Genomic DNA, 23,552 nt, shown 5'->3' with positions numbered 1-23,552 from the left:
AATTATAATGGAAATTGTTAAGGATAAACATGCAATGTTTATTAATTAACAGTTTTGGACAGGTTTAGATCTGTTGATTGAAATTAACCTGATACACCTGTAATAGAAGTACAATTTCAGTACTGAATCTGTAATAGGCATATCTGATTGAAATGTTTACTCTATGTGTTGAATTGGCAAAAAATGTTCGGGTCGGGGCATTGAAGCCGCCCTATAACACTGGGCGAGTGCCCTCAGCCGACAGAGTGGACCTCCTCCAGAGATAGCCTGTTAAAGGGTCATCTTGGACTACTTTCAAACCTCCAACACCTGTTTACACCCACACACTTTCGTTTTAATCCGGCTGTCAGGCTTTCTTTACTAAACAGGCTGAAATTAATGATTCAACGACAGCTGGTGATTATAGAAACCAAGCTGAATACTGGTTCCTTAAGCAGGCGAAGACGGTCTTGCATGTAGATTTTGGGAACCTGTCCGATACCTAGGTCAGAGGTAGACAGCCACCTGCTGGTGCCTTATACACACTGGCAGGGGGTATCGGTTGTAACAAGCAGAAACCATTACATGGCGGCCCAACAGGGCCCTCTGAAGAGTTAAGAGAATCCAGAGGCCTGCAGATTTTATAATTGATACTCAACCTTGCTAGACATGTCACTCGAACGTTTAATTACGAAAGAAGCCGCACTAATATAGGGGACGGCATTCAACAATTAACCACAGGAGTGAAGCACCCACAGGTACTTAGAGTGACTTAGAGCAAAAGTTTACCGAGCAATGTAAACCTGAAAGGCACCTGGTGTGGAACAACTCTTAATCCTCTATAGCTGAATCTGTTAGGGCATCCTATAGCACTCAAGAGGCAGGTCACAAAGCATTCTGTGATAAGTTAAATGGTCAAGGAAGAGAAGGATAAAGAAGTAGGCCCAAGCTAAAAAAAGGATAAAATCCTAAAGTAACTAGTGCATCCTAAGGGAAAGGAAGGCTTAATGTTAACCAGCCCATAGAGATATGGTAATAATGGGGCCTTTGTGGTTGATTGTGCCTAACGAGTGGAAAGATGGAAAAACTGGTCCAACCAAAGTACTGCAGCCTGACCAAATGAACGTGTTAAAGCAAATACACAAAGGGTTAGAACATATCAGAGGAGACAGAGTGATAAAATGGTTTAAGAGCACAGGTCTGGATTTACCTGGTGCTATAGACACTTTACACACACTGCAGTGCAGATGTTGCAGGGCCTTTCTTACGCACATCTATTTTAGGTAACAAGTATTTCCTCATCTATGCAGACAATAGCTCTAATGCAAAGCGCATCCTTCCCCCTGAGAGCAGCAACAGGAAATACAGTTTCTGCCAGATCAGCAGAGCTGTTGATTCAATATCTTACAATCAAATCCTTGAGAATAGATAATAGGAAGCATTTTAAAAACTCTAATGTAATGCAGCTCTTAGAGTCTCATGGTGTACAACAAATTTAATCTATTCCTTACAAACCTGAAACAAATGGTGTTGCAGAGAGAGCAGTTAGAGCTGCAAAAGATTGGTTGATAAAAAATGCACCTAATGATTGGGACATGCCTGAAAGATTGGTTCTGTTGCATGAACATATTCAGGCTCCAAAGCTAAAAGAAGTTAAAGCTGAAAACCAACCTAATCCAAGGCCTCTTGCTTTTAAGGTCAGTGATAGAGTCTTGATGAGCAGAAGGAAAGTTAACTGAAGGGGAAGACACCGTAGTGGAGATAAATCCAAACTATACCGCTATGCTAAAAAAAATTCGGCCCAGTTCATTTTTCACAGATTGGAAAGACAGACTGAGACATCATGACCCTGCCACAGACACCACAAGCACATTCTTTCAGAGGTTTGTTAGTCCTGGCTCAGGGGATAAGTAAGGCGTCTCATACGGTAGGAAAAGCCCTCTAAGGAGAGGCCATGGCAGAACAGGGATGTCTCAGAGAAGAGCAACGGTAACCATTAGACTGGTCAACTGGTGAGTGCATTATTTGTAAAGTTGAATGTGCCATAGTGAGATGGCATGGCCCAAATCATGACAAACCTGCATGGCCCCCTGATGCAGCCACTATGAATTAACCTCAAGATAACATCACATAGAGCATCATATTGACTTGCAGGACATACAGAGAATAATTTAAACCAGTCTGGGTATGTTTTTCCTGCACATTGCAATATGCAATCCTCCCTCATGCTTCTTATTTGGCACTTTTTATATAGTAAAATTGCTGCTGCCTCCACAAAAAGAAAAACAAAACAAAACAAAGTCAAGAAAATGTTTGGAAAATCTTCTGGCTGATCTCAATCTCAATGACAAACATTAAAGAAAAAAAAGAAAGATATTTGAGTAATCTGAGCCTCTCCACACTGCTGAATGTCTCTCTGACTTTACAAACATATCTTGTTATTCCGTTGCTTAGCGAATTTGTGGTTAGGTGCAACATCCTTTCTGTTACACAACCACAGGGTGGTACAGCCCAGAGAAGTGAGTGTGACTTGGTTACAAATTTTTTAGACACAATTACCCATTGAGCGCTGACTACAAGACTCGAGTTTGATTAATTCTTAAGATTCAGGAACTGGGACTCCTTCATCTCTAGACTGCCTCCCCCACCACACCAAACTCTTCGGACAACCAGGAAACCAACCTTCACCTTTCGCAGATGAATCAATGCTGACCTTGTTGTATATGAAACTTGGTGATTACTCATTTTGGACCTTTTGTATTGAAGTTGACCTGATATTTAGTGATTTCATGCTATTGTTATTTCATGTGTTATGTTTTTACATCATCTTATCGCCCACGAGCATTTATCTCTCCTGACAGATCCTGTGTTTATACTCATTGTATCCTTGCTCCTTAGATTCATGTTTGATTTTTGGAGCGATCAATGAAAAGGAGTTAACTTCACAATGAGGGAAATTTAATTCTTGTGAGTGTTTAACCAAAGGCAAAGTTTTGATTTGAATACTCTGATTACAGTTACTTATGGTATTTATTGTTAAATTGTTGATGGAAACTGTGTGATTATTTTTTTTATATTTTTCACTTTTTAAATTTTCTTAATTTTTGGGTGTTTTGCAGGCAGACTGATATCAGTTGCACAAACCCAGCAGTAGCCTTCAAGTGTGCCTCAGCCAAGAGACGGTGTTAAAGGTCTCACCTAGTATGCCCGAGACACACTCCACCCAAACCTACCTCTAAAATAATTTTCTGTAAAGACTCAATGAAAAATGACAATTAACTAAAACACATAATGATGATTGTCAGTTGAGCTGAATTGTAACTTCTGATTAGCCCTTTAAGGGCCGACATGAGATCTAAATGTATTTATACTGAAAATTTATAATGGAAATTGCTAAGGATAAACATGCAATGTTTATTAAAACAGTTTTGGACAAATTGAAATTGACCTGCTGCACCTGTAATAGAAGTATAATTTCAGTATAGAACCTGTAATAAGCATATCTGATTGAAAGGTGTATGTGTTGTCGGAGCACTGAAGCCGCACTATAAAACTGGACGAGTGCCCTCAGCCGACAGAGTGGACCTCCTCTAGAGATAGCCTGTTAAAGGGTCATCTTGGACTACTTTCAAACCTCCAGCACCTGTTAACACCCTCATATTTTCATTGTAATCCAGCTGTCAGGCTTTCCTGACTAAATATGAAATAAGTCATTTAAAAAATGTTCTCTGCTGAATTTAACTAATATGCTCCCTTTTATGAATTTGTACAGAGAAATGAAAATATGGAACGATTTGTCATCAGACATTAACAAGTAAAACTTTTTAAAACAGAATATGTGACAATATGATCGTTAAGGGGGGATTTCTGTATCATTTTATTCTTAGTCACTGTATATGCTGTTTTCAGTGGTGAAACTACCGTTTCTGAGCTGTATCAAATGTTTTTTACTGACTATGTAGATATAGTGTGGGTAGTGATGTTATTGCTGCAAGGAGGTGACCCTCGCGCTCTGCAGGGAGAACTCCAACATGACAGCGTTTAGCTGAGGTCTCGTGAGTAACTAACCCTAACCCTGCTCTTAACAGAGAGTGTCTTTTACACCCTGGCTCTATACCAGAAATTAGATGACATTCAGCTGATGACATTCATAAACTTGAGGCTTGTCTGATGTAGTTGTGTGATAAAAATAAGTGAGGTGCATGCCAACTGTCTGAACATTAAAAACAGGTCTGTATTAATCAGATGCTGTCTGAGTTTTATGACATAATGATGATGATTGATTTAACTCCCTTTTGAGTTTCACTTGAGGTAATAGCTCACTTCCACACATGTAAAATTAATACACAAACTCATAATGAATGTCAGACTTCACTGATGGGACTTGAGATTTCCCTCTTTGCTGACCCATGAGAATGTCTCCTGGAGCACCCAACAATGTCTTCTCAAACACAAACACACAAGCAGGTGAATGTAAAACAATCGGTCTGCAATGCCTCATCTGAAATGAAATGAGGGAGATCTGGCCATGACCTCTATCATGACATTGTTCTCACCTGACTAAATCCCTACCAACAGGACAACAAACATGAGCAGCCAGACAAATTAGCCAGATTATCTAAACCACTTAATTTGATGTTAAAACTGAAAGCAAATACACCTGTAATGTTGCAAATAATTCCTAAATGCACAGGAAAAGTGTGAGTATGAATGAGAGTTCTGGATTTCTCAATAAAACTAACAAAAACCTTTTAAATCGGATACATATAAATAATGAAACTATCACTGATCCTCTACTTATTTCCCAAGCTTTCAACCGTCATTTCTCATCTATTCTGTGGTTCCCAACACTTTAATTCTTCTGATATGGCTGGCTCTTTAAACTGCACTACCTCTAACGGTTCTTTTTTCTTTAGAAAAATTCTTCCTATTGATGTCTTTTATGTTATGAATAAGTAAAAAGAGAGTAGTGCTGGTCCAGATGGTTTTAAAGCTAAATTTGTTAAACTTGCAGCTCATGTTCTAATGTATCCCCTTGCTGATTTATTTAATACGTCTTTATCTACTTGTTCAATTCCCCCCATATGGAAATGTGCTAGAGTTACCCCTCTTTTCAAAGGAGGAGATCCACTAGATGTGAATAACTACAGACCAATCTCTATTATCTGTACCATTGCCAAAATTTTTGAGAAACTTATCTTTAATCAATCATATCAGTACATCAATCTGTGCAATATTCTATCTCCAACCCAATCTGGCTTTAGAACTAATTTCTCCACCACAACAGCCCTGCTAAAATTCACCAATGATGTGTTCTCCTCCTTTGATAAAGGCCTACTTACAGGTCCAATTTTTATTGATCTTTCCAAAGCTTTTGATTTGGTTGATCACTACCTCCTCCTTGATAAGCTCTATTCTATTGGTCCATCTTAAAATGCTCTCCTCTGGTTTAATGCCTATCTTGCAAAATTTAATGTGTCATTTAAGACAAAGTAAATAAACTGCTGTAAGTACAAGTCATGGGCAGACAGCATGTCGCTAACAGGGATTTTGAAGGGTAACAATCAAACCAGCATCTAACGGGTCTGAAGTGACATCTGTAGGTATGCTTACATGCTGTTTGATGTGCTGCAGCTGAGAAGCTAATTAGCATCTAGCTGCTAACTGACGTTAGCGGTGAATGTTTGTTGGGTGGCTCATTCAACAAGCTGCAGGACAAGACAGGTGTTCATGTTTCTAAGTTATCATCAAGTTTTGATGATGTGGACAGAGGCTGTTTCATTCACTACCGTGTTTAAAAGAGGAAGGTATCATGCCTCATATTGCAATAATTGAGCATTGAATATTTCATATATTTTATTTTATTTTATTTAACCATTAGACATCTCAAATGTTGTTTGTCTTGAATGTTTTCATTTAAGACCATGGGCAGAAGATCATTACTGTTTCGTGCTGTAAGTGTGTTACAGAATAAATAGAAAACAAAGTTTTATTTGTCTCCCCCCTTTTTTTTGCTGATCCTAAAAATTATCCCATCCATGACTCAAATCCGTGATACGATCCGAACCGTGAGTTTTGTGATCCGTTGCACCCCTAGTGTTAACATGTCAGCTTTGTAGACTATATTTTGTATGTCGTGCACATAGATAAGAGTGTGTAAGTCATGTATTTGATACATGCATTAATACTTTCTGATGTGAACCTACACTTTTAGATCTGTGAATGTTTTTAGTGTTCAGTCTTTCTAGTATTCAGCACTGATCTGAACCTGTATCACATTTTAAGCTCTGTGGTACTTTATATATTTCTGTATACTAAGAAAATACATAGGAAACACGTGTAAATCATGTGATATTTTGTCTGTTTTTGATGAGAACATAGATCTGTTGTCACAATAGAACAATACTATACATTTGAATTTCACTTTGTTGGTAAAATCACACATCTGAACCAGTCCATGGCTAAAATGAGCTGCTCTTTGTTTAGAAACAATATGTATATGCTAAATGTCTTTAAAGAAGCAGCCTTTACACCACTCAGGGGTTTTTGTTTTTAAAAGCAAATTGTTTTATTGGCATATAAAATTGCCCCCCACCCCTCCGATTTCAGCAGGTGGGGGACAATGATATAGTTTGATGCGGTTTGTTGTAAGATTCCATGTTGGTTTTCCTCTTGTCCTCCCCAATTTTATGAGTCACCAGCCGCCACTGGTGTGGGGGTTGAGTGCAGCTCATTTTTGTAGGATACAGCAGAAATGCCTATATACATACAGTACATTATATACAAACTTTGTATGAAGTTTGGTGTTATTATCATTTATTTTACAATAATTATAGGTCTTATATTTATAATTCAGTAGTGGGGATGACCTATGAGGGGAAGGGAAAAAATGGAGTGAGGGTGACAGTTTAGTGATAAAGTGCTGTAGAAAAATACCATCAAAACTAAAATTTGTAGCTCTGTACTGCAGTTTTTCTTTTATTAGGGCCGGTTCACTCACACTCTCCATTCAAATATATGAGTATTTTTCTGTGTCCAGTGAGTGAGTACGATGTTATCATAACTAATGTTCAGAGTGATCAAAAATGCAAAAGTCACTCCCACATAATATAACAGAGTTGTTAAGAGGAAATGAACCCAGAAAGTCACCAGAATCAGTTTTATTAGCCAAGTATGCAGCATACAAAGACTGTGTCTTGGTGTTTGCTCACACAAACACAACATAGAAGTCTAAAAAGATAACAAAAGTAAGCTAATAACAATCAAAATAAAGCAATATTAAAGTTGAATTAAACATTTTAAATCTGTTATTCAGATGAAATATTAATAGTTGTGAAAAGGGATATAAAACTTAAAATAAAACTGTATAATTGACTGTACAAAGGAAATATGGATTGTGCTATGGAGAAAGAAATGAAGTGTATGAAATATATGAAGGTGACAAGAGAAAAAATTAAATGTGACGTGTGCGATAAATGATTAAATGATGTAACAGTGGAGGTTGAATGCAATGCACAATGTGAAGTCCAGTTTGATATACAGAAAAGAAACTTTAGATACATAAAGCTCATTAAAACACTTGTTTGCTTACTCTGTGCATTCATTTGCTTATGTGTGCAATTTATTGTGTATTGTTTATTGCACTGGGACCCAAGTAATGTTAATTTTGTTCCTTTACATGAACAATGTGTTGGACACATGCAATGAAACAATTCTCATTTAAACACAAATTTATTAACACGACTCCAAATAGGAAACAAAGGTTATATGATAAAATAATGTCATGATGAATATTAGTGTGGGAGAAATATTGGTTTTAGAATAATACTCAATAATAATAATCAATACTTATGATTGCAAGCTGGGAGAGTTGATACAGCTCATGGAGAAATTAGGTGTGTTTGTTTTGATGCAGTTGATCTCCTTGGTAATACAAAAACAGCAGAATTGTTGTCACATAAAATAATTTGACCTTCCCACACCCCCAACACTGGTCATAACCAGAATCAGATTTACAGCTCTCATAAGAAATAGTCTCGCTCCTGTAAATGATATTACTCATAAAAGTATCAAAGAGGCTTAAAAATGAATTTAAACTGAAGTTAGAAAATCTGTATATTATAAGGTACTGTATAAAGAATAGACTAAACAGTGTAGGTAGCATCCATACTGCAAGAAAAGAAAGAAGTGAAACACGTCTCTCTTCCTGTGTGTGGTTCACATTAACTTGATGTCAACTTCAAAACATACTCATCTCCTACATGAACTGTGCCAAACCTTTACATCATGTAATATCACTTAGAGAGGTGTAAAACATCAATAGACCCACAGCCATTCTGTTGTGCCCTCATGAGTGAAACATATACCTTTAATTCCAGGTAAAGATCTGAACCAGAGGTCTCAGCTTGGAGAAAACCAAGAAGACTCAGCTGCTGATGGAGTTCCAGCTGACAGAAATGCTCCTGTTGCTTCTTCCAACTCATCAGAAGGTGATGTTTCTGAAGGCAGAGTTTTACTAAACCATCATGCTGTCTTGCCGTTTCTATAGGAGGCAGGTTGCTGCTGCAGATGATACTTCTAATGAGGACACCACTGCTGCTGTTACTGCTGATACAGAAGGGAAAACAAAGCTATAAAGCGACAGCAAAGAAGATTCAGATGACACAACATCCTTAGAAAGTGACAAAGACAAATAAATCAAATCTGGGATCAGAGCTGGTGCAGGCAGGGAGGCAGAAACAGAAGTTAAAGGACTATGGCAGGAAACTGTATATTATAAGGTACTGTACAAAGAATAGACTAAACGGTGTAGGTAGCATCCATACTGCAAGAAAAAATAAGAAGTGAAACAAGTCTCAATTCCTGTGAGTGGTTCTCATTAACCTGATGTCAAATTCAAAACATACTCATCTCCTACATGAACTGTGACAAACCTTTACATCATGTGATATCATTTAGAGAGGTGTAAAACATCAGTAGACTCACCACTGTTTTGTTGTGCCCTCATGACTGAAACATTTCCCTTTAATTCCAGGTCAAGAATCACAAGAGGGGCCTCAGCAAGCAGAAGACCAAGAAGACTCAGCAGCCACTGTAGACTCCCCTAGCAGAAATGCTCCTGTTGCTTCTTCCAACTCATCAGAAGGTGATGTTTTTGAGGGCAAAGTTTTAATAAACAATCAAGATGGATGGACATTGAAAACTGACGCTAAAGGGGTACCCAGTGTGATAAAAAGTGACGCCACAGGGTCCTGACCAAGCTTCGGTATGTGACGAGTTGGGAGTGAGAACGTGTTGGAATGGTCAGAGTGTTTGCGGGTGTGGGTAATCCAAGTATTGCAGGAGCGGTCGGTAATGGTCAGAAATCCAGCAGGAACGGGATTAAGGAGACAGTCCTGCGCAGGGCTCTACACCCTGGCCCTATACAAGAAATTGGATGTATTTGGTACAATAAATAATCTTGAGACTTGTCTGATGTAGTTGTTTGCCCTCTTTGCTGACCCATGAGAATGTCTCCTGGAGCACTCAACAATGTCTTCTCAAACACAAACACACAAGCATGCCCATGGACGATGAATGTAAAACAATCTGTCTGCTACCCCTAATCTGAAGTGAAGTGAAGGAGATCTGGCCATGACCTCTATCATGACATTGTTCTCACCTGGCTAAATCCCTAACAACAGGACAACAAATATCAGCAGCCAGACAAATTACCATTCACACCTTGAAAATAAGAGCATCTACATCAGAATGCTGTTTGTTTATTTCAGCTCAGCATTTAATAAAATCTCCCCCATGAAACTGATTGGAAAACGTAGCACTCTGGGCTTGAGTACCACACTCTGCAACTGGATATTGGACTTCCTCACAAACAGACCCCAGACACTCTAGTACACCAGAGCCCCCCAGGGTTGTGGGCTCAGCCCCCTACTATTCACGCTGTACACTCATGACTGCAACCCCGATGTGGAGAGAACTCTGTTGGCTGGATTTCAAACAACAATAAGAGTTCATATCGGGAGGAAATCAACAATCTTGCAGAATGGTGCACAGAGAACAAGCTACTGTTCAATGTCAACAAAACCAAGGAGCCGATTGTTGATTTTAGAAGACACACACCCCTGTCTACATCAGTGGAGCAGAGGTGGAGCAGGTGAACAGTTTTAAGTTTCTGGGTATCAGCATCACAGAGAACCTGTCACGGACATCACACATCTCCACCCTAGTAAAAAATGTTCAAAACGACTATATTTCTTAAGGAAACTTAAGAAGGCAAAATTCCCGTCCCAAGTTCTTGAAAGCATCCTGACTGGAAACATCACAAATTGGCATGAGATGTGCACGGCCCAAGACAGGAAGGTTCTGCAGCGGGTGATTAAAACCGCCCAGAACATCATTGGTACCCTTCTCCCATCTACCAAGCATCAGTGATATCGGTGAGGTGAGGCTCCTGCACAGAGCCCAAAGGATACTAAAAGACAATACCTAGCCAACCACAGCCTGTTCAACCTGCTGCTGTCTGACAAGAGATACAGAAGTATCCGCTCAATTCATCCTCTGCACTACAATATAACAAATAGTTTATTTATGACTTATTATTTATCAATCCATTTCTTTAATTTCTGTTTTTTGAGTGACTACAAACTACATTTCACTATACAACCTTGTGTTGTAAAATGATAATAAATTAATTTCGAATTTGGTGATAAAACTGAAAGCAAATACACTTGTAATGTTGCAAATAATTCCTAAATACACAGGAAAACCGTGAGTGTGAATGAAAGTTCTGGATAGTAGAACCAGGATATCTGGAAAACAGTCAGCTTCATTTTCTGCTGCAAGTAAGTTTGGCAAAGGTGTCGTTCTTCAGAAACATGTTTTTTGGTTGTTTGTTTGTTTGGGGTTTTTTTCTCGGTCCTGTTTATTTTTTCAAAAACTTTTATTCATAATCAAGTTAACAGTACAATATAAGATGCCACATGGAGCAGACAGAAGAACATATATAGAAAGCAAAGGATACAAGATTAGTTAAATAAATAAACGTAATAAGAGCAACGTTAAGTAAATTGAGTGAATGATGAGTAAATAAATAACCTAAAACAAACACAGAAATATAGTAAAATTACGAATTACACAAACAAATTGTATCTGTTGATTAGTCTGAAGGTTTTACAGCCTTTTTGTTGACAGAAGAGTGAGAAACCTGGTTCAACTATTACTCCAACACAACATGACATCATCTGGCAATGATCTGCGCTGGCCATCACATACATGCAAGTGTACGTTCCTGGTGGATTACTTTGTAATGTGAACGCCGTATTCAACTATTAACTTCATGATCGTAGCAATGTAAGAGAAAACATTTGTGATAATTTGAGTTGTAAAATCCTGTCCTGTCTCTCACCACACAGTGGTTTTAAATACTCATTTAAAACCACTGTGTGGTGTTTTGGCATCTGATAAGCCTTTAAATGCATAAATCTGTAACTCCAACTGGACTTCCTGGATTGATTTCATCACATCTCCACCAACACAGTCACTTGTGCTGTTTTAACATGGAGCAGTTTTCGGACTTATGCAGCCTAACATGGGGGTTTGTTTACAACCCATCTGATTGTCTGACTGCTCTCACATTGGTGAGTACAATGTTATCATAACTTAATTTCAGAGTGACCAAAAATGCAAAAGTCAATCTCACATAATATAACAGAGTGTCTAAAAACAAATGAACCCAGAAAGTCATCAGAATCAGTTTTCTTAGCAAAGTTTGCAGCATACAAAGACTGTCTTGGCTTTCGTTTGCACAAGTGTAACAGAAGAATGAAAATAGAACAAAAGTAAGGTAATAATAATAAAAGCAAAGTAATATTAAAATTGAATTAAACATTTTAAACCTGGGGGTGAGACAGTAGAGAGGGGGAAGTACAACATTGATTGTAGTTACAGGAAGAAAGAGACTTTATTGTCAGGTATCCCCTCCCCGACCGACGAAATCACTGACGTCAAATCACTGATATCTGTAGTCAAAAAGGAAGTAAGGTCATATTTAAATTAGGCCAGCCCTCATCCTGTCTGCACTGTCAAGTGTCAAGTCAGGATGTCATTTGCAAACAATGCTAGAATGATGAAGGTTTTGTCATCTGTCTACCTTCAAGGTAAGATATTATCACCTTGAAATTTGACTTTTAATTCATTTATGCAGATCATCAGAAACATCAATATGAGATTTTATATGTAGCATCATCAGTTAGTCTCACTGAGATCAAGGTGTCTTCAGGTCTTAAATAGAAATGGAACAGATACATAATACACATTTAAATACAGTTAAAAAGAGAGAAAAAAAGATAAAATTGAATAAAACAGCAGAATAAATGTTACAGTGCAGCATGAGATATGAATCAAACTCCAAATTTGAGTGAATAAAAGGCAGCAGCAAACAGAGAAGTGTCATGGATGAGGACAGGACAGACAAGTAGAGGACCAAAACGCAGACACTCAAGCCAGGCAGGTGAAATGAGAAGAAAATTTAATACAAAAAAGCAAAAAACACAGGTAGCAACGAGAGGCGGTCCACAACAGGTAACCAGGGGGGCAAAGCAGGCAGGAAATAAATAGGCAAACAGGATCAGGATGGCTGAACCATGAGAGTTTATAGAAGCAACATTGATAACAAAAGAAATGGACCGATATAAGTACAGAGGAGCTGATGAGGGAATGAGAAGCAGGGAATGAATTACTGAGTGGAAACAGGTGCATAAATGTGAAGAAGAGGGAGGGCATCTGGTGGACAAGTTGAGAACGGCAGGTCTGGGAAGTTGAAAGAGAGAACATGGCCAGGGAGAAGAAATGCAGAGAACTGGGGATGAGAGACTGGCTGCAGAGAGGGACTGAGGAGCAGACCGTGACAGAAAGTCTTTATCCTTGATTTAAAAGAACTGAGAGATGCAGCAGACCTGCAGTTTTCTGGGAGTTTGATCCACATATGTTGTGCACAGAAACTGAAAGCTGCTTCTCAATGTTTAGTTTTGACTCTGTGGACAGAAAGTGAGAAGAGAAAGAGCCTTAAATTAAAAGTTTAAATTAATCTATCGGGATGAGACTTTCATGTTTTAAAGTGAATTTGTAATTCCTTCCATTTATATGGTGCAAAGAACTGGAAGGCTAAATTATTGGTCGGGTATCAAGAACTAGCCGGTCCTCAGATCTTCTCTGATGAACACTTTAAAGCAAGCCTTTATGGGGCCCTAAGCAGAATTTGATTTGGGGGCCCCCCACTGCCTTGGTGCCGCCAATACTATTGACTATTGTCAATACTTGATCATTCTCACACCTGCTGTAAATCTAACACACCCATTGTCAGTTCTATTAGTTGTAACTGTGTTGTTTACATCATACCATTGCCAGCCTGGCATGTTTTTACCCTGCTATGGTTTTTAATCGTAACAGGTAGCAAACTCACAAGAGTGGCCTGGTGTTAATTTGTACTTTAATATTCAAAGTGATACAGTACGAAGTGGTATACTTAACATGGTGTTCTGAAAATTAACACAATGAACCAGCAGAAAATGCATTTACTGTAAACAAGTTGACCACTTTAATTGCTTTTGGTTAAAAAAAAAAAAATCAACAACAACAACAATCAACTTTACAATTAAAATCAAATAACTTATATAAAAAGTACCTCACTCAGTAAAACTTCCTTCTTATATAAAAAAATAAATGCAAATGTGAAAAACAGACAATATGAAATAAATATTCAAATAATGACATAAAATGAAGAGAGGAACCTGTAACAAGATAACAATAATGGTTCAAGAATGAAATATAAAGCTGAATAATTATCTTTGAAAACTATGTATAGATGTGAAAAATGTTCAAGTTGCTTCAGTTCAGTTTACTCTTCTTGTGTTTTCTGACATTTAATACATCAAAAAACAAAGAAAAAAAAACATTTCCAGTTCTCTTGTGGGACATTTTAAGCACTCTTGGGGGCCCTCTGGTGGCGATGGGGGCCCTAAGCAGGCACTTAGTTTGTTAATGCATCTGGTCGCCCTGGATGCAGCTCTACAGTGATGAGTTTGACATTGATCTCCTGTAATGTAACACAAGGCACCTCGGAAAATTGCATTATGTTTTTTTAAGGTGGAATGAGCTCAAGACGTGAATGTGCACCTGCTTGTTCATACGCATGAGAGCCTGACTGCAAAAAGTTGACTTTATTGATTATGTACTTGTTGATATAAATAGTTTGCAGGTTCACAGATATCAATCCTTGATTCACTGACTACTTATTAGAACATGAAAATAGAGCAGATGAACTCTGATTTTTCAGCCTGTTATCTCATTCTAACCAAGATGGTTTACTATTGTTTGGATTTACTGAATCTTTTTTTTGTTTGTTTGTTTCTTTGTAGTTTTCCATTTGGTTCTGCTGCTGCCATTTTCATCTGAAAATAACTCATGTCAAGCCAATGGAACCAGAGGAGCTCCGTGGCTCTGGAGATGCCATCACACCTTCAGTAAACCGTTCCAACCAGAGAAAAGTTTTATATACTGGCAAGGTCAAGATAATTCTGGCCTTGTTGTATATATGTACAATAAAGGAAAGCCAGACTTAAAGCACCAAAGCCAGTCATTTAAAAATAGAACCAAAATCTTCCCTGATCAATTGCGTGATGGAAATTTATCACTTGTTATTGAGGAATTGATACTGAAAGATGATCAAACCTCCCTTGAAGTCATTTTCAACTCACCACCCGAATCAACAAAGAAGCTCTGCCAGACCACTGTGTGTGTAGCAGGTATGATCATCTGTACTTTTTATATTCATATTCTGTATTATGTCAAATGAATCACTGATGAAAGGTCTTGGGGTTTTTTTGTCTCATTTGAAGATATCTCAGTTGAGCATATGAATATGTAGTGGTATAAATAAATAATGAATAATGGGGGTCTGGTAAACCACTAAATATTAAGGGAAGTTTACAGGAAATCACATCATTTTGTAGCTATTAAATTACCAGACATTTCAGATTTGTCATTCTTTATTTGCATATTTATTATAAGTTCCTTGATAACCAAAACTTTGTATGAATGCTCACATATACACATGAAAAATCCTGCTAAACTAATCCTGATCTATTTCCAGCTCCTTTCCAGGAACCAAATCTTGAGATAAATCAATCAAATAAGACAGCAACCTGCAGCACAAAGGGGGGTTACCCTAAACCTGAAATCAAATGGACTTCCCAGGGCGGACAGAATCAATCAGAACGTACACTGGAACAACATGAAGTACAGACGACTATGACCTCTGAAGAAGACGGCACTTACAGTACCAGCAGCACAGCCAACATCACAGGGTCACAGAGAGTGACCTGCAGAGTTCACAACCCCACTTCAAACCAGACACTGAGTGTAACTAAAGATACGACACTCGAGACTCCAGGTGATGAGAGGATTACATTTGATTTCTTTAATTTGTGACCAAAATCTTACTTTTCCCTTAATTTATAATCAAATAATAATTTCTGACAGACTATATCAATCATCTGAATTTATTATTTCTTCATGTTAAAACACTGTGACAACTCTTGTGTTGTATTTGTCTTTTTTTCAGATAAAAGACATGATCTTGGAATTGGAATTGGATTTGTTGTTGCCCTTGTTTGTGTTGTGGCGCTGATTGTCATCCTGTATCTGCACCGTAGTAAGTGTTTCCTTTTACTTTCCTTTTAAAGTTTGATGTGTTTAATATGTTATAAGTATTCGGTCACATGGTTGTTAATGGGGAGGACAGGTGCAGGTCTGGCAGATGTTTACAGTGTTTGCCCATTGTAATCGTTTGTTTGTCCATGTGACCTGAAACAACTCTCTCCAGTGTTTCCCTTATAACTGTACAGGCTTGGCGGGCCACCGGGCCAACGAGAACCCTGGCCAGGCCAAGAAAATATTTTTTTTAACACCAGAAATAAGGTCAAATATCCATTTATTAGGAAATCAGTAGTGTTTGGGAGCCTCTGTGCAGCGCTGTTCTAAAACGTGAGTCAACCTCTTTGTCATTTCCTAGGAAACTCTGGGTAGCGTAGCTCCGTTAAGGAATTGGACAGTGTGTAATGTGTGTGTGTAGTGGGTGAGTGAGTAGTTGAGTGAGAGAGCGAGCGGCAGAAAAGTGTTGATGAATGCGAACGGAGCAGAGGAAAAGGTTAATAGTAAATTGTCAATCTGGCAGTAAATGTACAGTACAGACTACAGTGTGTAGTGCTGCAGCTTGTCAAAACCAAGGTAAGTCATGTCTGTTGTTTCCCCAACTGCTGGAAAAGTGAAGGTTTAGTTGGCAACAATTTCTGACTGAGACTGACCCCCTGAGGGAGTTTCTCTTTTAGGCTCGAGGAACGTTTTATAAATATAAAACCTTCATGGATCAAAAATTCATAACAGAAAGAGTCATAATTGACCTTCGTTGCAGTTCGACGTGTCCTGTCAATAGTTTTACAGACGTCGACTTTTATAATGGCGGTCTATGGGGAAAATGCTTTTTGCTACAATACTGTGAGTGACCACTGGGCTAAACTGGTCGCAAATCTGAGCGTCATTTCCATATCCAGTTCTTATTATACATACATGCACTAAACAAATAAAAAGCTGAGATGCAAATGTCGTTAGTTTTGCAGATATTTAGTCATAAACCAAAATATTGGACAAATGAATACTTTGCCCTGAAAGTCACAGGAAGTTATTACAATTCAACCAGAGCAGAACATTAATGTCTGTACCAAATGTCATGGCAGTCCTTCCAACATTTGTTGAGATATTTTACTTAAAAGCACAAATGTCAACTTTATGGTGGCACTAGAGGGAAAGTTAAAGTATTACCAAAGTCAGAAGGATTCATCCTCTGGACACCGTTGATGTCTGTAGAAAATAGTTTTTGATATATTTCAGTCAGGATGAAAGTGGTGAACCGACACACCAACCCACTGACAAACATTATGCTTCGTAAAGCCATGCTCCTAACATGGCTAAATATAAGACAAAACATCCAGCACTACCACTGCCCTGTCACCCTTTTTGTATTGTCAAGACTAAAATAGTTGCCTTTAATTCCAGGAAGAACATCAAACTGGAGTCCTTAGCCAACAGCAAACCCATCCGGCTCATCAGCAAGTGGAGGCTCAGCTGGAGGAAATGCCGGTGAAGCTCCTTCCAACATGCAGAATAGAAATGTTGAAAGTGCTGATGAAAGTGAACCTGAGACAGTCAATTTGCTACCAGGGCATCAGTCTGCACTTTACTGTTTGCCAGTGAGGAGGGATGGTGCCACAGCAAGTGCGACCAATGAAGACTCTTCTGCTTCTGAGGAAACAAATGACCGCAAGAAAGATGCAGACGAAACAAAAACCACAGAGAGTGACAAAGACAAATAAGAGTCAGCGGTATGAATGGAGCCGATGTTTTGTACTTTAACCTGTTTTGTGCAGCTCAATCAAACTCTGGTACATTTCTCTGGTTCATATAATACTTATTAAATACATTGAACATGTTTCCTCCTGGACAACTTTTCAGGCTCACAAATCTTTTCTTGCATTAATCAATGCAAAATATCTTTAAATCTATTTTATTTTATTTCATTTTCATAATTTTTATTTCCCGTGTGCATTAGTTTCATTGTTTTTACTGTCTACTGTCTACGTTTATTCTGACTTATTATTGGCTTGTCAGTCATCTGTGAATGACTTTGAATTACTTTGATTAATAGATTAAACCCATACATTAATCTGCTGGTGGCGCTAGAGCAGGGGCGTCATGCAGGCAATTTTTTTGAGGGGTTACAGTTTCACAATTTACCAGTAATTATCTGCTTTGTCTTCTATGTTTAGAATGTAACTACCCCTCTATGTGGTATAACTATCTACAACTATGACTGAATGACAATTATTAAAGTGTCATAGTGTTATATAAATAAAATTGAACTGAATTTAAAATTAACACTATATTGCATTTAATAGCAATATTGAACAAGAAAATGTTGACAAAAAGGCTTAAAACTCTGGGCTAATGTTAGCTGGTTAGCTAGCCAGCACCGTTGATTAAAGATTTAACAACTGTAAAATACTCTGCTTGGAACAATAACGTGTGTCTGACATGGTTTGTCCACAAAAAGTATAATAACCTCTTTAAAATCCTTTACATAGCATCTTACACTTGGTTTTAAAATGTGTTTTGGTGATCCAAACACAAGTGGACAGCCGAGACACATCGCTGTTCCCATCTGTGTCTGTCATGCGTCTCCACTTGTGTTCAGATATTGTTACTGCCTATGTCACTTTTGCTAGAAAGTCAAAGGGCCATGCACACAGTTATTACATCAGTCTGTCACCAGACAAGTGCCAGATTTGTTTGGCATGAGCTAGCTAAGAAAACAAATATATTTCAAGAACTAATATACATGTACCGGCTATTCCTACTTTTGAGACTGGCAGGACAAAGTTTTTCGGTGCTGGTGCGCTGTCACCAAAATAACCACCACATCCTGAACTGATAACGTAACTTCCTGTTACGTCCTTATCGGGGACACATCAGGACACATTAGCGTACAAAAGGTATGTGGTCAAATGTGTCCCAGACCACCTTGGCAAGTTGTTTGAGTGATCGGATCGCACTTGTATTTAGCACTGTCCACTTGTGATCTGATCACCCTTACGAAAAAAGTACATTTGAAATTCAGTCTTTCACATGTGATTTCACATGTGAACTTAATTCACATTTGGAAATCACATGTGTATCTTAAAATTCACATGTGAAAAAAGAACATGTTTTTAGCTTTGCATGTGAATGCAAACTTTACATGTGAAAAGGATAGTGTCACATGTTAAGTGAAATATTTCACATGTGAACTTAAGTTTCACATTTGGAAAAATCACATGTATCTTAAAATTCATATGTGAAAAAGACAACATGTTTTCAGCTTTACATGTGATTGCAAACTTTACATGTGAAAAAGATAATGTCACATGTGAAGTGAAACATTTCATATGATGTTGTGGTTTCACACGTGAACCTAAGTTTCACATTTAGAAATCACATGTGTATCTTAAATTCACATGTGAAAAAAAAAGTTTTTAATTTTATATGTGAATGCAAACTTAACATATGAGAGGGATAAAGTCACACGTGAAATGAAACATTCACATGTGATAAAAGACATGTTTTGAATGCAAACTTTTATAAAATCAACATTTCCTATGTGAACTGATACATCTCACAGATTGATTCCACATGTAAACTCAAGAGCTTTTCCTTCCATGTAAACTGAGACATTTCACATGTGACATGATTTAGCATGTTATAAATGACATGTTTCAAGTCTCAAGAGGAATTTACATTTTTGGATTGAAAATGTGCTCTTTGTAAAATGTTCTCTTCCTGGACATTTTGCCACCGTCATTTAAGTGTATTGAGTGTATTAATAAAAGTATTGAGCTCGCGCTTCCCGCCCATACACTCTGGGTTCCCCATGCTGCCTTCGGGACCTCCGTAATTTATTATTTGATCAATTACATGTCTGACCTATTTTTTCATTTCATTAATTCATTTCATTTAATCCGTATAAAGTTAGTAAAATCTGCACCAAAAAATTACTTTACATAAAATTACTTTACATAACGCTTACTTCTGTAAGTAAACGTGAGACAAGCTTTTGATGAAGACGAATCTTGGATGGTGCACTTGAAAGCATCGTCATCTTTGACCGTTGGAAGCAGATTAACGTCACAGACGGAGACAGAGAAACGGATCGGGATCGACGACGACCAAATTAGTATATTTAAAGAAAAATGTGTATCAAAGGAGAAAATGGTGAATGACCCTGACATGATCGGACTGATGGAGCACAGCTGCGCGGGTAAGCTGACAAGGGGAGGATGGCGAAAATACTCAGCAACGGTAAATTACTGGCAGTGAGTGGTGAGTAACGTTAACTGTTAATTTAAAACTAGCTTAACGCTAATGTTACTTTGACACCGTGCCAGCTAGCTAGTTAGATGCTAATAGTTGTAACGTTAAGTCGTATGCTTTTATAAGTACATAAATTAGTTTTTTTTGCCACATTTAATTACTTGTTCGGTGAAATCATTCGTTGCATAGCTTCATCTGTGAATTTAGCACGGTGTAACGTTACGTCGACGTTAACTGAACGTTACTCCAATGATTCGCACGTTATCATTAACGTACAGATTCTAAGTACAATTGAAGAACCTCAGAAGGAAAATCAAAAGGCACTTTTTAACTTAACCTACCTGTTATCCAGCAGTAGAAATTATTTCTTCCACTTCAGCATATTCTCTCTCTCTCTCTCTCTCTCTCTCTCTCTCTCTCTCTCTCTCTCTCTCTCTCTCTCTCTCTCTCTCTCTTCTTTCTTTTGAGTATATAAATATAATAACGTCTCAACCCAACCGGTGGAGGCAGATGGCGTCCACCTAGAGTCCGGTTCTGCTTGAGGTTTCTTCCCGTTAAAGGGGAGTTTTTCCTTGCTGCTGTATGTAGTTATAGTTTTTAAGTTACGTCGTGAGATACAGTTGAGTTATGATTGAAATAGGGTCGGATTGATAAAAATCATATACATGGTTTTAACAAAGTATTTTTGTTTTCTTTTTTTCTATTGTCATTGTACTAAATAACTAAGACTCACAGTGTCTGCCTATGGCTGCAGATTTGTGGTGATGTGTGTCCATCCTAACAATAATATAATCTCACTGAGAAGCTTTTTGTCCGTTTGTTGAGATTTCAGCCTTTTCAGAGCGATGATATAAGCAATGTTACTTGTTGGAAGGACAAAGATTCATCAGCACACACTTTGATCTATATTCCATTTCCATGTAATGGTGCAAAATTGAAAAGTTTTTCTAATTATTTGTTACTCCATGTATGTAATCTTTGTTCATTGTATTTCCAAATTTTGATTTTTTTTCCTCCAATCTGGCATGTCTCATGCAGGGGTTGAAATTGAAATAGTCCTTGTATTTTTACAAAACCTCTGCATCAACATTATCCTGAATCCATTTACAGTGCTTTCCTCTTGTGATATGAATCTTATTTTCTTTCTTGCAATATTTGTCTTTCTGTTTTGACAGCTCAAGTGTAAGGGCACTTTCCAGGCACTGCAGAGGCAGACATAAAGGCCTGCATGAATCAGAAACTTAAAGACCTGAGGGTTAAAGGCCGGAGTCAGAGGTAAGCTTAATTCACCAATAGTTGCCTTGCTACAGATGCTTTAATCACAGTGTCATCATTGGTTCCACTTGTCACTGATTTCTTTCATTCCAAAATAATGTGAGATGCTGTAGATCAACATGAGGTATTACCTAACATACAGTGGGGTTTGATTAAATACTGAACTTATCAGAGGAAACACTCTGGAAGCATTCTGTGTTTATACTGTGTCCTGCTCAGAGGCACATGAACCATTTTTACTAGCAGACTGCGTTTATATTATTTATTCATTGTTTATTGATATCCTGATAGTGAATTCATTATTTAATAACCCAGAATATGATCAGGGTGTCTTTCTAACAGTGGAAATGGTTTATTGGGCTAAATGTTTCAGGGAAAAATGAAATGATGTAACTCATATCAAAGCAGACGCTCAGGAATTTTCAGCCTCAAATGTGACTGAATGGAAATGATGACAAATTATGTCAAATATAAATGTGTTTAAACTCTTTCTTGCTGACAAACAGCAGACTCTCCCTGACTTTAATTTTATCTATAATAACAGTTAATGGGGGAAATAACAGATCATGAAAAGAAAAATCTCTCTAATGAATGAAGAAAGTTGTTTATGGTTCTTTTGTTGATCAGACCGACAATTAACACAGATTTTTAACTAGATAAATAAAATATAAAACTTGGGAGTGATACATTTGAGTTTACTCTGTTATCTGTTTTCCCTCCGGTATGAAACTGATGTATCAGATCAGTCCAATCAGCTGCAGAATCCAATCAATAACTGATATCCAATAAGGGGGCGTGTCAGCTGGTAAAAGACTTCCGTGAAGGCTGCTCTCGTGTTTCCTCACTTATAACTCCTCGCTCCTCGCATCTCAGAGTAGAAATAGGAGACTTGGGACGGCCTTCAAGATGGCAGACCAGAACAATTTCTGGTTCAAGCAAGGATTGAGGAGCGAGGAAAGATCAAATAAGAGACTTGGGATGTACTGATTGATTAGGGATTGATTAAGGTTGATTAGGGAATGAGGTGCAGGTAGGGAAATGGGCAGGAAAGCTCAGGTGAATGATGGACTGATGAGAAGTGGGAACAGGTGTGAGGATGGATGGGGCAGTCAGGTGTTGAGAAAAGGAGGGAAAGTCCGAGGGCATGTGGTGGACAGCCAGAGGCTGGCAAGAAAAGTAAATGACCTGGGAGAAGTGAGTGGGGGCTGGAGATAGGGACAGAGACACTGCAGAGGACTGAGGATGAGAGAACGGTTGAAGAGAGGGACTGAGGAGCAGTTGTGATGAATACCTTGGCAGGCTGTAAACCTTTACAAACCTACTTTTGTATAAAAATTACCTAGCTACAAAACTCAACTGTAATTAAAATAGAGAATGTTAATGGAAATGGACAGCAGAGCGACTCGTTTATAGTTACTGATTGTTACTGAAGTCGACTGAACTACTTTTGAACCAGATCCAGTGTGACTGACTCTTCAGCTGACATTAATAATATTATAATAAAATATAATAAGAACATAATCTTGGGAAATGAGATACATTTTATTGTTGGCCGTTTTATTAATTGTTTTTCTTATTGCCAAATGAGAAGCAAATCCTAAAACCAATGATGAACTGATCTACTAAAAAATAATGTGTGTGTCAAAGCCTGATATATCTTATTCATCTGTGCTGTAGAACTCCGTTGTTGTTCCAAAAACTATTAAAAACACGTCAGTGAGCCACACCGCTGCACTGGGTGACATGATCCTTCATCATGAAGAGTTTGGTCATGTTAGTTTGTTTAGAAACGGCTCCAAACTCTTCATAATGAAGGAACATGTCACAAAGTGCAGCGGTGTGGCTCAAACACACACACACACACACTCAATACTCAACGTTTGCTAAAAACTGCAGTGGAAAAGTATTAAAAGATGGACTAATACATTTTTATATTTTTGGTTATGTTCTTTTCATGGGATTTGTTGACAATAAAAAATATAGATTAATCCTTTAAAACCTAATTAGTGCCGGAGGGAGTTACAGTTTTATGTTTTACAGTTTTAATCTAAGGATATTGTTTTACTTTTACTAGAATGCCATTATTTAAATATTTAAATGGTTTTTGGGGTGGTTTTTGCCTGTATGTTCACACATGTTCAGAACACTAAATATCTGTATATGAATGAAGAGAGAGGAAAGTGTCATTGTTCAAGGGATATCAAATAAATGTTGAAGCAGTATTAATGGATTATGTCGCTCCTTGTTATTCTTTCATTCTCTGAGTTTAGCAAATACAGTCCTTCAAAATGCTTTGGGGAATGCAAACAGGAAGTATAATGTTGCGACTGAGTCAGTGAGTC

General features: G+C 37.9%; 2 protein-coding genes and 1 long non-coding RNA gene across 6 annotated transcripts in view; 2 read left to right on the top strand and 1 right to left on the bottom strand.

Annotated features, from left to right (window-relative positions):
• The first annotated feature begins 11,750 nt into the window (after positions 1–11,750).
• LOC122992159 (CD276 antigen homolog) lies at positions 11,751–17,175 on the top strand. 2 transcript variants are annotated; one of them, XM_044365810.1, is made up of 5 exons: positions 11,751–12,134; positions 14,394–14,780; positions 15,128–15,427; positions 15,599–15,688; positions 17,089–17,175. In XM_044365810.1, exons 1-5 carry the CDS (start codon positions 12,077–12,079, stop codon positions 17,112–17,114), a joined length of 861 nt encoding a protein of 286 aa, XP_044221745.1. In that variant the 5' UTR covers positions 11,751–12,076; the 3' UTR covers positions 17,115–17,175. The 2 variants fall into 2 exon arrangements, with proteins under 2 accessions (XP_044221745.1, XP_044221744.1); XM_044365809.1 differs by lacking the exon at positions 17,089–17,175 and having other exon boundaries at positions 15,599–16,120.
• Positions 16,347–20,384, bottom strand: LOC122992166. The gene is made up of 2 exons (XR_006405994.1): positions 20,277–20,384; positions 16,347–17,334 (listed from the first exon to the last, which is right to left on the bottom strand). It is a non-coding gene; the product is annotated as an uncharacterized LOC122992166 (long non-coding RNA).
• LOC122992157 (T-lymphocyte activation antigen CD80-like) overlaps positions 18,941–23,552 on the top strand; it is a 37,327-nt gene continuing 32,715 nt past the window's right edge. For 2 of the 3 annotated variants that reach the window (XM_044365803.1, XM_044365801.1), the window contains exon 1: positions 20,456–21,210. Coding sequence is in view for 1 of the 3 variants with exons in the window: in XM_044365804.1 (XP_044221739.1) it covers positions 21,164–21,210 (47 nt within the window). In the remaining 2 variants the exon portion in view is untranslated. Of the gene's footprint in view, positions 19,945–20,455; positions 21,211–23,552 lie in introns of those variants that run through there. The other variant, XM_044365804.1, reaches the window with a different exon arrangement.

The sequence above is a fragment of the Thunnus albacares genome, chromosome 11 (genome assembly GCF_914725855.1).
Source record: "Thunnus albacares chromosome 11, fThuAlb1.1, whole genome shotgun sequence".
In the NCBI taxonomy this organism is placed as follows: Eukaryota; Metazoa; Chordata; class Actinopteri; order Scombriformes; family Scombridae; genus Thunnus; species Thunnus albacares.
Note: the sequence above shows the minus strand (reverse complement) of the source record. Positions and strands in the feature narration are given on the sequence as shown.

Coding starts and splice junctions, on each gene's coding strand:
- LOC122992159 (XM_044365809.1), top strand. CDS start 12,077: ATGTCATTTGCAAACAATGCTAGAATGATGAAGGTTTTGTCATCTGTC. Junction 14,781..15,127: donor GACCACTGTGTGTGTAGCAG/GTATGATCATCT, acceptor ATCTATTTCCAG/CTCCTTTCCAGGAACCAAAT. Junction 15,428..15,598: donor TACGACACTCGAGACTCCAG/GTGATGAGAGGA, acceptor TCTTTTTTTCAG/ATAAAAGACATGATCTTGGA.